Source organism: Rhamphochromis sp. 'chilingali' (assembly GCF_963969265.1).
Source record: "Rhamphochromis sp. 'chilingali' genome assembly, chromosome: 4".
Taxonomy (NCBI): Eukaryota; Metazoa; Chordata; class Actinopteri; order Cichliformes; family Cichlidae; genus Rhamphochromis; species Rhamphochromis sp. 'chilingali'.
Window position 1 is genome coordinate 31,044,636 of NC_137948.1, and position 14,136 is coordinate 31,058,771.

At 41.8% G+C, this 14,136-nt stretch overlaps 1 protein-coding gene across 1 annotated transcript; it reads right to left on the reverse strand.

The window, feature by feature from the left end:
* Positions 1–10,940: 10,940 nt before the first annotated feature.
* LOC308396215 (actin, cytoplasmic 1-like) lies at positions 10,941–13,182 on the reverse strand. The gene is made up of 6 exons (XM_080881363.1): positions 13,026–13,182; positions 12,697–12,936; positions 12,056–12,302; positions 11,774–11,965; positions 11,506–11,687; positions 10,941–11,418 (listed from the first exon to the last, which is right to left on the reverse strand). The coding sequence occupies exons 1-6, from the start codon at positions 13,146–13,148 to the stop codon at positions 11,275–11,277; spliced, it is 1,128 nt and encodes a 375-aa protein (XP_080737489.1). The 5' UTR covers positions 13,149–13,182; the 3' UTR covers positions 10,941–11,274.
* Between the last annotated feature and the right edge of the window lie 954 nt (positions 13,183–14,136).

Below are 14,136 nucleotides of genomic sequence, written 5' to 3' on the forward strand. Positions count from 1 at the left end.
CCGGGCGACGTCCGACGTCCGAGCCGGCATGCCTTCATATTTATCTGTCTCGCTCATGTCTGCGGTAGGCTTGCTTAGCATAGGGGGTCTAGCCTTAGGACCCTTACTGGATACAGACGCCCCAGGCAGGAATCGAACTTGCGATCCTCTGTTCCAAAGGCGTGTAGTCTAACCACTACATATATATATATATATATATATATATATATATATATATATATATATATATATATATATATATATATATATATATATATATATATATATACACACAGTGGGGCAAAAAAGTATTTAGTCAGCCACCGATTGTGCAAGTTCCCTCACCTAAAATGATGACAGAGGTCAGTAATTTGCACCAGAGGTACACTTCAACTGTGAGAGACAGAATGTGAAAAAAAAATCCATGAATTCACATGGTAGGATTTGTAAAGAATTTATTCGTAAATTAGGGTGGAAAATAAGTATTTGGTCACCTCAAACAAGGAAAATCTCTGGCTCTCACAGACCTGTAACGTCTTCTGGAAGAAGCTTTTCTGTCCCCCACTCGTTACCTGTATGAATGGCACCTGTTTGAACTCATCATCTGTATAAAAGACACCTGTCCACAGCCTCAAACAGTCAGACTCCAAACTCCGCCATGGCCAAGACCAAAGAGCTTTCGAAGGACACCAGGAAAAGTATTGTAGACCTGCACCAGACTGGGAAGAGTGAATCTACAATAGGCAAGCAGCTTGGTGTGAAAAAATCAACTGTGGGAGCAATCATCAGAAAATGGAAGACATACAAGACCACTGATAATCTCCCTCGATCTGGGGCTCCACGCAAGATCTCATCCCGTGGGGTCAAAATGATCATGAGAACGGTGAGCAAAGATCCCAGAACCACACGGGGGGACCTGGTGAATGACCTGCAGAGAGCTGGGACCAAAGTAACAAAGGTCACCATCAGTAGCACACTACAACGGCAGGGAATCAAATCCCGCAGTGCCAGACGTGTTCCGCTGCTGAAGCCAGTGCATGTCCAGGCCCGTCTGAAGTTTGCCAGAGAGCACATGGATGATACAGCAGAGGATTGGGAGAATGTCATGTGGTCAGATGAAACCAAAGTAGAACTTTTTGGTATAAACTCAACTCGTCGTGTTTGGAGGAAGAAGAATACTGAGTTGCATCCCAAGAACACCATACCTACTGTGAAGCATGGGGGTGGAAACATCATGCTATGGGGCTGTTTTTCTGCCAAGGGGACAGGACGACTGATCCGTGTTAAGGACAGAATGAATGGGGCCATGTATCGTGAGAGTTTGAGCCAAAACCTCCTTCCATCAGTGAGAACTTTGAAGATGAAACGAGGCTGGGTCTTTCAACATGACAATGATCCAAAACACACCGCCCGGGCAACAAAGGAGTGGCTCCGTAAGAAGCATTTGAAAGTCCTGGAGTGGCCTAGCCAGTCTCCAGACCTCAACCCCATAGAAAATCTGTGGCGGGAGTTGAAAGTCCGTGTTGCTCGGCGACAGCCCCAAAACATCACTGCTCTCGAGAAGATCTGCATGGAGGAATGGGCCAAAATACCAGCTACTGTATGTGCAAACCTGGTAAAGACCTATAGTAAACGTTTGACCTCTGTTATTGCCAACAAAGGTTATGTTACAAAGTATTGAGTTGTATTTTTGTTATTGACCAAATACTTATTTTCCACCCTGATTTACGAATAAATTCTTTACAAATCCTACCATGTGGATTCATGGATTTTTTTTTTCACATTCTGTCTCTCACAGTTGAAGTGTACCTCTGGTGCAAATTACTGACCTCTGTCATCATTTTAAGTGGGGGAACTTGCACAATCGGTGGCTGACTAAATACTTTTTTGCCCCACTGTATATATATGTATATATATATATATATATATATATATATATATATATATATATATATATATATATATATATATTTTTTTTTTTTTCTTATATTTCGGGTCGATGACTTGTATAGACTAAGAGGCATCCTAACCAAAATGACTACCACAGCATTCTGTAGCACTATGCAATACCTTCTGCTATGCACCTAGTTGGTCATGGGTTCATCCTACAGTAAGCATAAGTAAGCTACAGTAAGCTTAAGTCCAAGCTATGCCAGAACTCCCTCAGGAAAAAAGAACAAGATGCTGAGCTTGAAAACATGGTCTCCAGCACAGTCTCCAGACTTAAACCCTCTTGAGCTGGTTTGAGATAAACTGGACCGAAGAGTGAAAGCAAAGCCACCTACAAGTGCCACACATTTATCGGTACTTTTGCAAAAGATATGGGAAGAACTTTCTGAACAGTATTTGATTTCTGTTTCGAAAGAATGCCACATGTTCAGCTGCTATATCTGCTAAAGGTGGCTACTTTGATAAGTCAAAAGTTAAGAATACATTTTGGTCTATATATTGATTCCATGATTTATTTTTTAACTGCAATTGCTTATTTGTAGCTGTCATTTCAGAGTGCAATGAGACATTAAACTACATAATTTTCAATAAAAAACTGGAAAAATTGGCGCGTTCTTTTGACGGGTAGTGACGGGTATATATATATATATATACAGGGTGGGCCATTTATATGGATACACCATAATAAAATGGGAATAGTTGGTGATATTAAAGTCCTGTTTGTGGCACATTAGTATATGTGAGGGGGCAAAACCCTCAAGATGGGTGGTGACCATGGTGGCCATTTAGAAGACCACCCATCTCCCATGCTATAGTTAGCAAACTGCTTGCTAAGTTTCGTGAAACTGGTTCAGTGTTGGATTTGCCAAAATGTGGATGCAAGAAAACTGTCACTAATGAAGAAACATCAGTGGCTGTCCTAGCTTCATTCAGCAAGAGCCCACAGCGTAGCACTCGCCTCATGTCACTGGAGAGTGGCATTAGTCGAACATCCCTTCGGCAGATATTAGCTACTCACAAATGGCACCCTTACAAACTCCAGCTACTGCAGCATCTCAACGAGGATGACCCAGATCAGCGCACAGAATTTGCAGAATGGGCAAAACAAAAATTGGAACAGGGCCCTCAGTTCACGCAGAAGATTTTGTTCAGTGATGAGGCAAACTTTTATGTGAATGGTGAAGTTAACAAACAAAACCACCGCTATTGGTCTGACACTAACCCACATTGGATGGATCCCTCCAAGACTGTTGGAACAACAAAAGTGATGGTTTGGTGTGGTATATGGGGTACAACGATAGTGGGTCCATTCTTCATCAATGGAAACCTCAAGGCCACTGGATATTTGAAATTGCTACATGATGATGTGTTTCCCTCTTTATGCACTGAAGCTGGCACGTTCCCTGAGTTTTTCCAGCAAGATGGTGCACCACCACATTATGGGTGCCAGGTCCGAGCATTCCTAGATGAACAGTTTCCTGGAAAGTGGATTGGTCGTCGTGGGCCAGTTGAATGGCCCCCAAGGTCTCCCGATCTGACCCCCTTAGACTTTTATCTTTGGGGTCACCTGAAGGCAATTGTCTATGGTGTGAAGATACGAGATGTGCAGCACCTGAAACTACAGATACTGGATGCCTGTGCTGGCATTTCTCCTGCGGTGTTGCTATCAGTGTGTGAAGAGTGGGAGAAGAGGGTTGCATTGACAATCCAACACAATGGGCAGCACATTGAACACATTTTATAAGTGGTCAGAAACTTGTAAATAACTCATGAAAGAATAAAGTTACGTTGAAACCAAGCACACCATTGTTTTTCTTGTGACATTACCAATAAGTTTGATGTGTCAGATGGCCCTATTCCTATTGAAAAAACAAAAGTTGTTTCCAAGATGGCCGACTTCTAAATGGCCACCATGGTCACCACCCATCTTGAGGAGTTTCCCCCGTCACATATAATAATGGATTGCATTTCTATAGCGTTCAAAGCACTTTACACTATTCATTCACTCTCACATTCATACACTGGTGGAGGCAAGCTACAGTTGTAGCCACAGCTGCCCTGAGGCAGACTGACAGAGGCGAGGCTGCCATATTGCGCCATCGGCCCCTCTGGCCAACACCAGTAGGGGGTAGGTGTCTTGCCCAAGGACACAACGACCGAGACTGTCCGAGCCGGGGCTCGAACCGGCAACCTTCCGATTACAAGACGAGCACCCAACTCTTGAGCCACGATCACATACACTAATGTGCCACAAACAGGACTTTAATATCACCAACCATTCCCATTTTATTACGGTGTATCCATATAAATGGCCCACCCTGTATACAATATACTCAAATTTTCAATTGAATCTGCAACTGAAGCAGTTGGTTAGTATGATTTTGACTTTTTGAATTCCAGATGTTCGACTCTTGTCTAATTTAAAATAATGACAAAAGTAAGGAATAAATATTGAGTTTGGCTCAATGACTCCACTGTGCTTGTTCCTTAGTTATGTTATGTCTATATGATGGAAAGCTTTAAGTATCCGTTACTGAATATTTTTTAATTTAACTTTTAAACATGTTAGTTTTATTGTTGTTAAAATGTACAAGTACATAAATGTCATTAACTTAAAAAAAATAAAAATAAATTTGCCTTAATTTTTGTTCTGCTGACATCCTTGGGTTTACAGTGTGTGTATGGAGGTGTTTTCATTATATTCTTTTGCTTCTTTTTCTAAAAGATAAAATATTTCATCACTTGTCTTTGTCAGCTATTAGAAAATCGTTTTTGGTAATCTAGTAGATATTTATTTAACTATTAAAACAATATTTTTTTTACAATTCTTAAGTCAAAGTCATGTCTATTCAGAGTTCAGACAGGCATTACAAATGGTATGATTTAATGGGATTTATTTGCTTAGTCAAAAGTTTCTGTTTTTGTCTTTCTAAAAAAGTCATCACATACCAATGTGTTGATGTCAAAGGAGAATAGCTGGACTGCTTTGATGTGACAGCAAGGCAACATTAACTAAAATAATCACTTTTTAGAACCAAAGAATGCAGAAGAGCATTTCTGAACATGCAAGACTTTGAAGCAGGTGGGCTAGAGCAGCAGAAGAACATGCCAGGTGCCACGCCTATCAGCTAAGAACAAAAAAAGTCTCCAAAACTGCAAAATAAAATTGGAAAAAGATTGTCTCATTGTCTCATCTGATGAGTCTCAATTTCTGGTGTGACATTTCACTGGTAGTGGTGTGTTTGCATGAAAGTACAGATGCAACCTTTCTTGTTTCAGTGGTTCAGGCTGGTAGTGGTGTAATGGTCCTGGGGATATTTTCTTGGTACACTGGGTATCAGCCGAGCATCATCTAAACACCAAAGTCTGCTTGAGAGTTTTTGTTAAACCGTGTCCCTTTATAGCCACTGTATACTCATCTTCTTATGGCTGCTTCCAGCAGGATCCCTCACCATGTCACGAAGCTCAAAACATCTCAAACTGTTACTGGTACTCAAATGACCTTCACAGTTCCAGATCTGAATCCAAGACTGCACCTTTGAGATGTTTTGGAATAGGAGACTTGCATCATGATGACCTGTTGCTTCACAGTAAGAAGGTCCTGGGCCTTTCTTTGTGGAGACTGAAAGTTCTCCTTGTGCAATCGTGGGTTCTCTGCGGGTACTCTGGCCTCCTCCCACAGTCCAATAACAGATGAGGCTTCATCATTAGGTTATTCTTAATTGGCTGTAGATATGAATGTGATGTGGATGTCTGTCTGTCTCTCTTTGCCAACCCTGTGAGAGACAGCTGACCTCTCTAGGGTGTATCCTGCCTCCGGTAAAGTCTGGAGCTTGAATCATGTAGGAAGAATTAAGGCAGTTCCGAAGGCAAGAGGTGGTCTACGCATAGCTACCAACACATTTCTACGAAAGCTGTCAATGTATAACAAGTATAATTTAAGTGGTTATTTCAACTAAAATGAGGACTTATAGAAAACCTGATCTTTTAACTTAAATGGTGAAAAAAACCCACTTCCTGGTGTTTAAAATACAAAGCTTAAAATGTCAAATGAAAACATTTTATACATGAGAAAAACTTCCATTGGCATTTAGCACTTGTCTTACCTGTGTGAGGGAGCGTATTCAGTGTAGGAGGACTGGCAGTAAGCACTATACACTCCAGTGGGATTTAGTATCTGAATTTGACTGCAAATGAAGGCCAATAAATTGGAGGATTTTATCAGAGGTCGTGCTGCAGCCCCTCTCCATAAGAGCAGAACTTTTCACATGAGTTACTCTGATTGGCTCAGACACATCCACTGGGTATGGCATATACAGTCACTGGTTCTGCACTTTGGCAACACGGGGGGAGAAGTTCCAGTAAACTAACCTATGTACTGTCAGTGTTAACTATCTGGGGTCGGGCAGTGTTCAATAAATCCTATTTTTATCATCTGTCCAAATTATCGCAGTGTGCACAACTTTGATAGGCATTATAAGTATTGTGAATGGGGCCAATAAATCCTGATTATGTCCATTATTCATATAACGTACTCATATAACATACCCTTCCATATTTGTGCACTGGAAACCTAACAGAATAATTAATTTATATAATTTAATTAATGGGATAAATGTGATTTCACCAGAGCATTTACGTGTTGCTCATTTGCAGATACCAGGACACTGGGTCTTGGGGCCACATGCACTGGAGGCACAGACCACATGGCACTCTGTGCCAGAGATGCATGTGGTCCGACTTAGGGGGGCTAATGTTTACAGCATGATTGTGATGAGACTATAAATTTCTTATCTCCCATCACCTCTCTTCACCTAACCTATGGTGCATGTGATTTTCAAGGACTCATTAATCTTGTAGGCCTGAATGAGATATGATTAACAGTTGTGGAATTTCCCATACATACCTATGTTTGGTATCAAAATAAAGCTATTACCCCTGTTATCAATTTATTACACATGAACACATGAACATTGTAGTGGAAAACTTGTATTTCAACACACTTAACCTTTTGTATACTAATGGTATATGATTGTAGCCTTCTTGTAACCTGACTGTGTGTACAGTGACAAACAAATTACTGTAAGCTGCAAGGTCATGAGACGTTTTATGTCTTTGTTATCAAGCAGGTGCCTATAAGACCGTGATAATAAAGTTCCCTAGAGCTGATGAGACAAAGTTTATATGCACACAATAAGTATAAAAAAGCAGTTTTCTTTCTGTATTAATACTGGTGTTACGACTGTCCGTGCTATATTGGTACATTTATAAAAGAAAGTAGGGACATGCAGCGCCAAAAGATTGTTACTAATCAAGTGTCTCAGTGTTTAAGTGTCAAAAGCAAGATAGAAACCAGATTAACCTCCTGTCACAGCAGTCACTGCACAGCAGCTTACAACATCTCAGACTGCAGGATGGATAGATGCCCCTTAAATCAAAAACTGGTTAGTTCTGCAAGATCACTTTATGAAAATACTAAGATGTCATGGTCTTGGGTCTGTGACACAGTTTTTATGTGTTTGGACTTTTGATTCTGTTTATTTAATATTGTGAAGTTAAGATTCTGTTCCAAGTTCTGGTTATTATGATTGAGATCCCTCTGTTTAATATTTGTTTTCTCAGGTCTTCTTAGTTTTGTTATCTAGTCTTTAGGTTTTGTTATCAAGCCTCTATGCCCCATACTCTTGTCTCTGCAGTCTCAGTGTCAAGCTTGAATGTCTTTTTCTGAGTTTCTGAGGCAGAGAACATAGAGGGAGAAATAATGAAAGGTGTTTTCAGTGTGGAGCCACAGTACATTGGTTTAATGATTGATCTGAAAAGGCAGGAACTGAAACTGTTTGACTCGGGTCGGAGGGTGAGAAGGGGAAGGTGTCATAGCCCAAAGTATTTCCATATTAACCATTCACCCAGACAGTAGATGAAAAGGGGGGGGGGGGGGGGGGTTACATGACATCCGTTTTGTCCCTGGAGGATGGGAAATGACCACGTCCAGTGGCATATATCTCTGTCTAACTGAACTCAGAGGCTGGAGGCCTTAGTTTGTTTGTGTGCAGTAGGTGTAGCGAAAAGAACAGTTCTAACTTTGTCTGACTTTGTAGGCTACTCAGATTTAATCCTTTTGCTCCATGTTCCTGCCACAATGGCTTCTCCAACACACATACATAGTCACCAGATGCTGGAAATTATCAAGTAAACATACTTTTTAACTTTACTGGAAAAAATATTTATTTCATTTAATAATTTAAGGCACTACACTAAGGCACTAAAATGGCCCCTAACAATCGGGAATAGCGTTTTGTTCAAAAGCTGTGTTCCCAGTACTTTAGCATCAAGGTAGGGACTGGTGCACAGTGGCTCTGTAACTGGTCACAGTTAGGTTACATCAAGTGCAGAGCAGCAGAGATTAATTGTTAATTTAAACTGATGAGACACTTAGATTCATTCACTAAATTGAACATTTATACTATAATAATATGAAGACCTTTTGGCTCTCGGAGGAGGCGGACGCACTTTTTCTCCTCTCCTCTCCCTTATCTTCCCTGGTTAGTTCTTATGTCCTTGTCTAGTCTTGTGTTTTTTTTGTATTACTTTCCCTGGAACACTCTCTCACAGTCTGTTTCTAAAACCTAAAGAGAATTATGGATTTGATCAACTGGTCTCTGAATGCTATTGACACCCTTTTCTCAACGAGAAGTCTGGGCTAGGGAGAGCCCGAGTGCCCTGGAGGGACTTTCCCTGCCGGATACACGATGGATGGGTGGCAGACATGGAGGATCGTGTGCCTGGCGGGAATGTCAATCGAGGACGCTGAAGATATCTACCTATTCGGAACCATGATAACAGAGTTCTTGCTGATCGGAGCTGGCTTGGCCCAGGCTTAACGGAGAATTAAAAAAAGCGGAACCAGCTGTTCAAACCCCCCCAAGGCTGCCCACTGGGATTGAAACGATTGGACGAGGCGCGACTTCTCAGAACGGGCTCATTGAAAGCAGCATGGTTAAGACCTTGGAGACGCTTACAGCTGCCGTGAATACTCAGAATAACACCTCTGAGCATATATTGGGTTACATCAAGGAGAGGCCTGCTCAAAATAACACCTTTGAGCGAAAGTTGGATTACATCGTGGAACAGCTCACTGCAGTCGTGAGGTCTCAGAATCGGCTCTCTGAGCAAAAGAATGACAAGACCACGGAGCGCAAGTTTGATACCATCATCGGGAAGCTCGCGGTTCTCCAACGAGAGATTGAGAGACCAGTGTTGGAGTGTTAAAGAACAGCTTTGAAATTCTCATGAGTTGTTGCAAAAGAAAAATTACCATCATAATCCGGCTACCCCTTCGGCGCCAGCTGTGGGCTCAAGGCTGGAGCCGAACAAAAACTCCCTGATAACGACTGTGTTGAGTCTGTTCCTTCCCATTCCCTACAAGGCCACCTGGGTTGGCTGGTAGACTGTTTACTTAGCCTGGCGGGGCGAAGGACACTGTCTCAGCTGAACTATGGACACGCACACACATACATATACTGATACTGATAAGCACTCACTGACGCATCACCCTCCCTACCCCGGATCCAACGCCACCTCCAACGCTTACCTCCCCTCTGATGTGGACATCGGGTCAGCTGGAGGCGCAGTCGACGATTGCAGCGGTCCCAGATCAGATGTACACACTGGAACACTTTCCCATGTTGCTTGTCTGTGTTTATTGTGCTATGGTGTGTTGATATCTGTGCATTCCTGTATTATCCTTTTGTGTTACACATTTCGATGTTTTTTCCTCGCTACCTAGCCTGACCTGTCTCCCCAATGTGATGTTTGTGTATTGTTTGTACGGTCGGCAAGGTCTGTCATCTCGGTTGTGGGCAAAAGACCTGCAACGGACAAATAAAGGCTATCTCATCTCATCATAAGCAGTATACTGTCAGTGTAGGGAACGAAAATCAGGGAAAACATTTTGTGAAATATTGTGTTGCATCTCATTGAATTCAGTTGTGTAAATCCATAAAGAGCAGTAAACCTATTCGCAGCAGCAGCTGATCACAGCTCGAACACTAAGGAAATCTGCTGGAGCCCTCAGTGTAAAGTATTGTGAGTTGTGATTCTTTTCCCCACAATGAGCCAATAAAACCGATTTTAGGGTTCCCACTTAAACCCTAAAATCGGTTTTAGGGTTTAAATTGAATACCCCTTTAACCCCGGACTCATCCGATTTTTCTGTTTAGCTGTGGAGGCAAAGTAAAAGGAAAATTTTCATTCCCATGTACTAATATTATTGGTATTTTTATATTAATAGCTATACTAAAGGCTATCTCTTCACCAAAAGAGCTTCTTCTAACAGCTGCTTTTTACTTTCTTATTCTGAGTTCATTTTAGAGCCTGGACTTTATCACTTTTACTTGAGTAAAGAAGTACAAGAAGTTCGTTAGCTATTAGTAGCTTCAGTATTTTTTATTTTTTTTTTTCCCATCTAGCAGCTTATATATTTATTTATATATATATATATATATATATATATATATATATATATATATATATATATATATATATATATATATATAGCTGCCTGTACTTTTGCCTCCCTTGACAGTTGGACACATTTCTCTTGTTTTGCTTCCTTTCTTTATTTCTCTGTTTCAGTTAGAGTTGACTGTGCATTCATCTTTTCGGACAAATGCTCAGTCAACTCAGTTCATCAAGTGCTGCAGCCTCCCTGGCTACCAGTCCAAGTATACCACCGACGGTCGTGCTGTGAGAAAACAGTGCAGTTGGCAATGACCAAGAAGTAAAATATCTGTAGATATAAAAATAAATAATAAACACATTCAATAAGTAAAGCAAGTGAGACCAAAAACAAAAAAAGCTAACAAAAAACTAAAGAAAAATATCACAAAACTGATAATCTTTTCTGTCAATTTTGCTAAACCATTTTAATACAAAAATCTTGGCAGATACATCTTCATGAAGCTGAAATTGCTGCATTTCAATGTTTTAGAAGAAGAAGAAGCCATAATATTTCATGTTGGATTTATAGGTTTACTAATTTACTGATATTTATCAACACATTTCCAGTATTTTTTGGAAACATTTCTTATTTTTGAAATACATTCAAGTGAAAAAGAGTTTGTTACAGAAAAACTAAGTACAAATTCACACTGAATGGGATGCTCTATGCTTCCTGCAGAGTTTCTCCCCATGAGAAAGCATGGTGCCATAGCCAAAGTGATGGAAAAATGGAAAAGGTGTCGGCTAGGCATGCACCAGTTTGGTGCTATAGGCATGTATGCAGAGCCAGTCATTTCTTTTTCTTGCAGTGTGTGTTTTGGTGGTGGTGGGGTGGGGGCAGTCTGTCTAGAAGCACTTTCTGTGGACGATGCTGGGGCCGGACTCATCGTACTCCTGCTTGCTGATCCACATCTGCTGGAAGGTGGACAGAGAAGCCAGGATGGAGCCTCCAATCCATACAGAGTACTTCCTCTCTGGGGGAGCAATAATCTGCAATGGCAGAAGTAGAGTTGTCAGCAATGAAAACACGCCACATTTAAACATCACAGACTGAGGATTGAGCAACAAGAATTTTACCTTGATCTTCATGGTGCTGGGTGCCAGTGAAGTGATCTCCTTCTGCATGCGGTCAGCAATGCCAGGATACATGGTGGTACCTCCAGACAGCACAGTGTTGGCGTACAGGTCCTTACGGATGTCCACATCGCACTTCATGATGCTGTTATAGGTAGTTTCATGGATACCACAGGCCTCCATACCTGTGGAGAGTTGGAACGTTAGTGATCACTCAGCTACAACTGCTTAACAATTCACAGAAATCTATCTTAAAGCTGACGCTGCTTACCAAGGAATGTGGGCTGGAAGAGAGCCTCTGGGCAACGGAACCTCTCATTCCCAATAGTGATGACCTGTCCATCAGGCAGCTCATAGCTCTTCTCCAGGGATGAAGAAGAGGCAGCAGTTCCCATCTCCTGCTCAAAGTCCAGGGCAACATAGCACAGCTTCTCCTTGATGTCACGCACAATCTCACGCTCAGCTGTGAGACAAGAAAACGCATTACATTTAGGCTTTTCTGGGGGTTTTCCTGGTGTAAACCATCTTTCCTTGACTGTGTCCATTTTCTCACCTGTGGTGGTAAAGCTGTGGCCTCTCTCAGTCAGGATTTTCATGAGGTAGTCTGTGAGGTCCCTGCCAGCCAGGTCCAACCTGACAATGGCATGGGGCAGAGCGTAGCCTTCATAGATGGGCACAGTGTGGGAGACACCATCACCGGAGTCCATGACAATACCAGTGGTACGACCAGAGGCATACAGGGACAGCACTGCCTGGATGGCCACATACATGGCAGGAGTGTTGAAGGTCTCAAACATGATCTGCAAGGAGAGCAGGAGAAAAGAGATGATCAGTGAAACTAAGAGTCAGAGTACTCTGAAATAAGTTTCTATGTGTTAGTTCAATTGTACGGAAAGAACAGCACACTGGGTTGAATTTTAATAGTAAAACTACTTTATAGAAAAGCAATTTATTACAAAACTCCTTTGTTACACTGACTCTACAAGTTAAAGTGCCGCAACCTGCTCCATTCTTCTTTTTTTTACATGCAGACACCTGGAGAAAAAACCTGGAGGGTTGAAGGAGGATGAGGAAAGACAGATTGAGCAGGGGAAGAAACACCCGAGTGGCAACATAGTTTCCTGTTGTTGGGCACTGCAGCTCAACAGTTTCCTGACTTAGGGGGAAGTTCGTCAAGGTGTCAGCTCTTGTTACCTGCGTCATCTTTTCCCTGTTTGACTTGGGGTTCAGGGGGGCCTCTGTGAGCAAGACTGGATGCTCCTCAGGGGCAACTCTCAGCTCATTGTAGAAGGTGTGATGCCAGATCTTCTCCATGTCATCCCAGTTGTTGACAATTCCGTGCTCAATGGGGTACTTGAGGGTCAGGATTCCTCTTTTGCTTTGTGCCTCGTCACCAACATAGCTGTCTTTCTGGCCCATACCAACCATTACACCCTAGGAATGCAAAGATCAGTGTGATTATGAAAAGGTCAGCAGTTATGAAAAGGTTACAAGGTATGTGAGGTTTATTAAGGAATATGTACCTGATGCCTGGGGCGTCCAACAATGGAGGGGAACACAGCACGTGGAGCATCATCTCCTGCAAAGCCAGCTTTGCACATTCCAGATCCGTTGTCAACAACGAGGGCGGCAATTTCGTCTTCCATTTTCTGTATGAAGGGAATAAAAAGGGAGGAAAGGATTTTTAGATCAGCTGTTAAGCTGTAGTGTTTTCCATGTGGTATGTTTTATCATCTGACATCGCTGGCACAGGGTTCAGTCGAAACCCAGTGCTCAGTCTGCCCATTGCTATAGAAGGCTGTTAAGAATACTTTTCACACAATCATCTCTAGGATTTACAGTAAGTGATCTGAAAAAGAGAAAATATAATGTGAGCTGCAGTTCTTTGGGTGAAAATGCCTTGTTGATGCCTAATGTTTGAGGCACATAGTCAAAATCCTTCAAGTTGATATGATGGCAACAAAGACAACGACCACACTAGCTGCAACTCCTATTAGTTGGACAATAGAAGATCGGAAAGCCAGTGGCCGCTGTGATGAGTCTCAATTTTGTGCTGTGGCATTTAATGTAGCATAAACAACACAAAGCACTGGCATTTCACAGTGAAGATCTTTCTTCCAAACCAGCCTTTCCGTGGGGACTTTACATATTCTTCCTGTGCCTGTGTGGCTTCCCTTCAAGTTCTTCTTTGGCTTCCTCCAATCCAAAGACAGATGTGGACATGTTCAGTGTTTTTTTCCAAGATATTTTAAATAGGGTCTAGGTGTGAACTGTATAATCCTGTTAAGTCAGTATCCCCCAGAATCTCTCTGAAGAATACGTTGTTGAATCTATTTCACAAAAAAAAAAAAAAAAAAAAAAAACTAAGGCAATTCTTAGTGGAAAAGTTGGACTGGCAAGGGGATAGGTAAGTTTTAGAACCGAAGAAGCCTCTTGGATCAAAGGTAGAATGTCTTCTAGAAACTTGAAGAAGTCTGGACGCTTTCTTTCCAACTCCTTAGTCAATACATTTCTACAAACTACAGATGGCATCCTCTTGGAATGACTGAAACCAGCCCATTGAAGTCATTATGCAAATGTACTGTTTATAAGATTGGGGAAACCTGCAGTCAGCTGAGACTGAAGAAATCACTT

Coding starts and splice junctions, on each gene's coding strand:
- LOC308396215 (XM_080881363.1), bottom strand. CDS start 13,148: ATGGAAGACGAAATTGCCGCCCTCGTTGTTGACAACGGATCTGGAATG. Junction 12,937..13,025: donor TTGGACGCCCCAGGCATCAG/GTACATATTCCT, acceptor TTGCATTCCTAG/GGTGTAATGGTTGGTATGGG. Junction 11,688..11,773: donor CTTCCAGCCCACATTCCTTG/GTAAGCAGCGTC, acceptor AACTCTCCACAG/GTATGGAGGCCTGTGGTATC.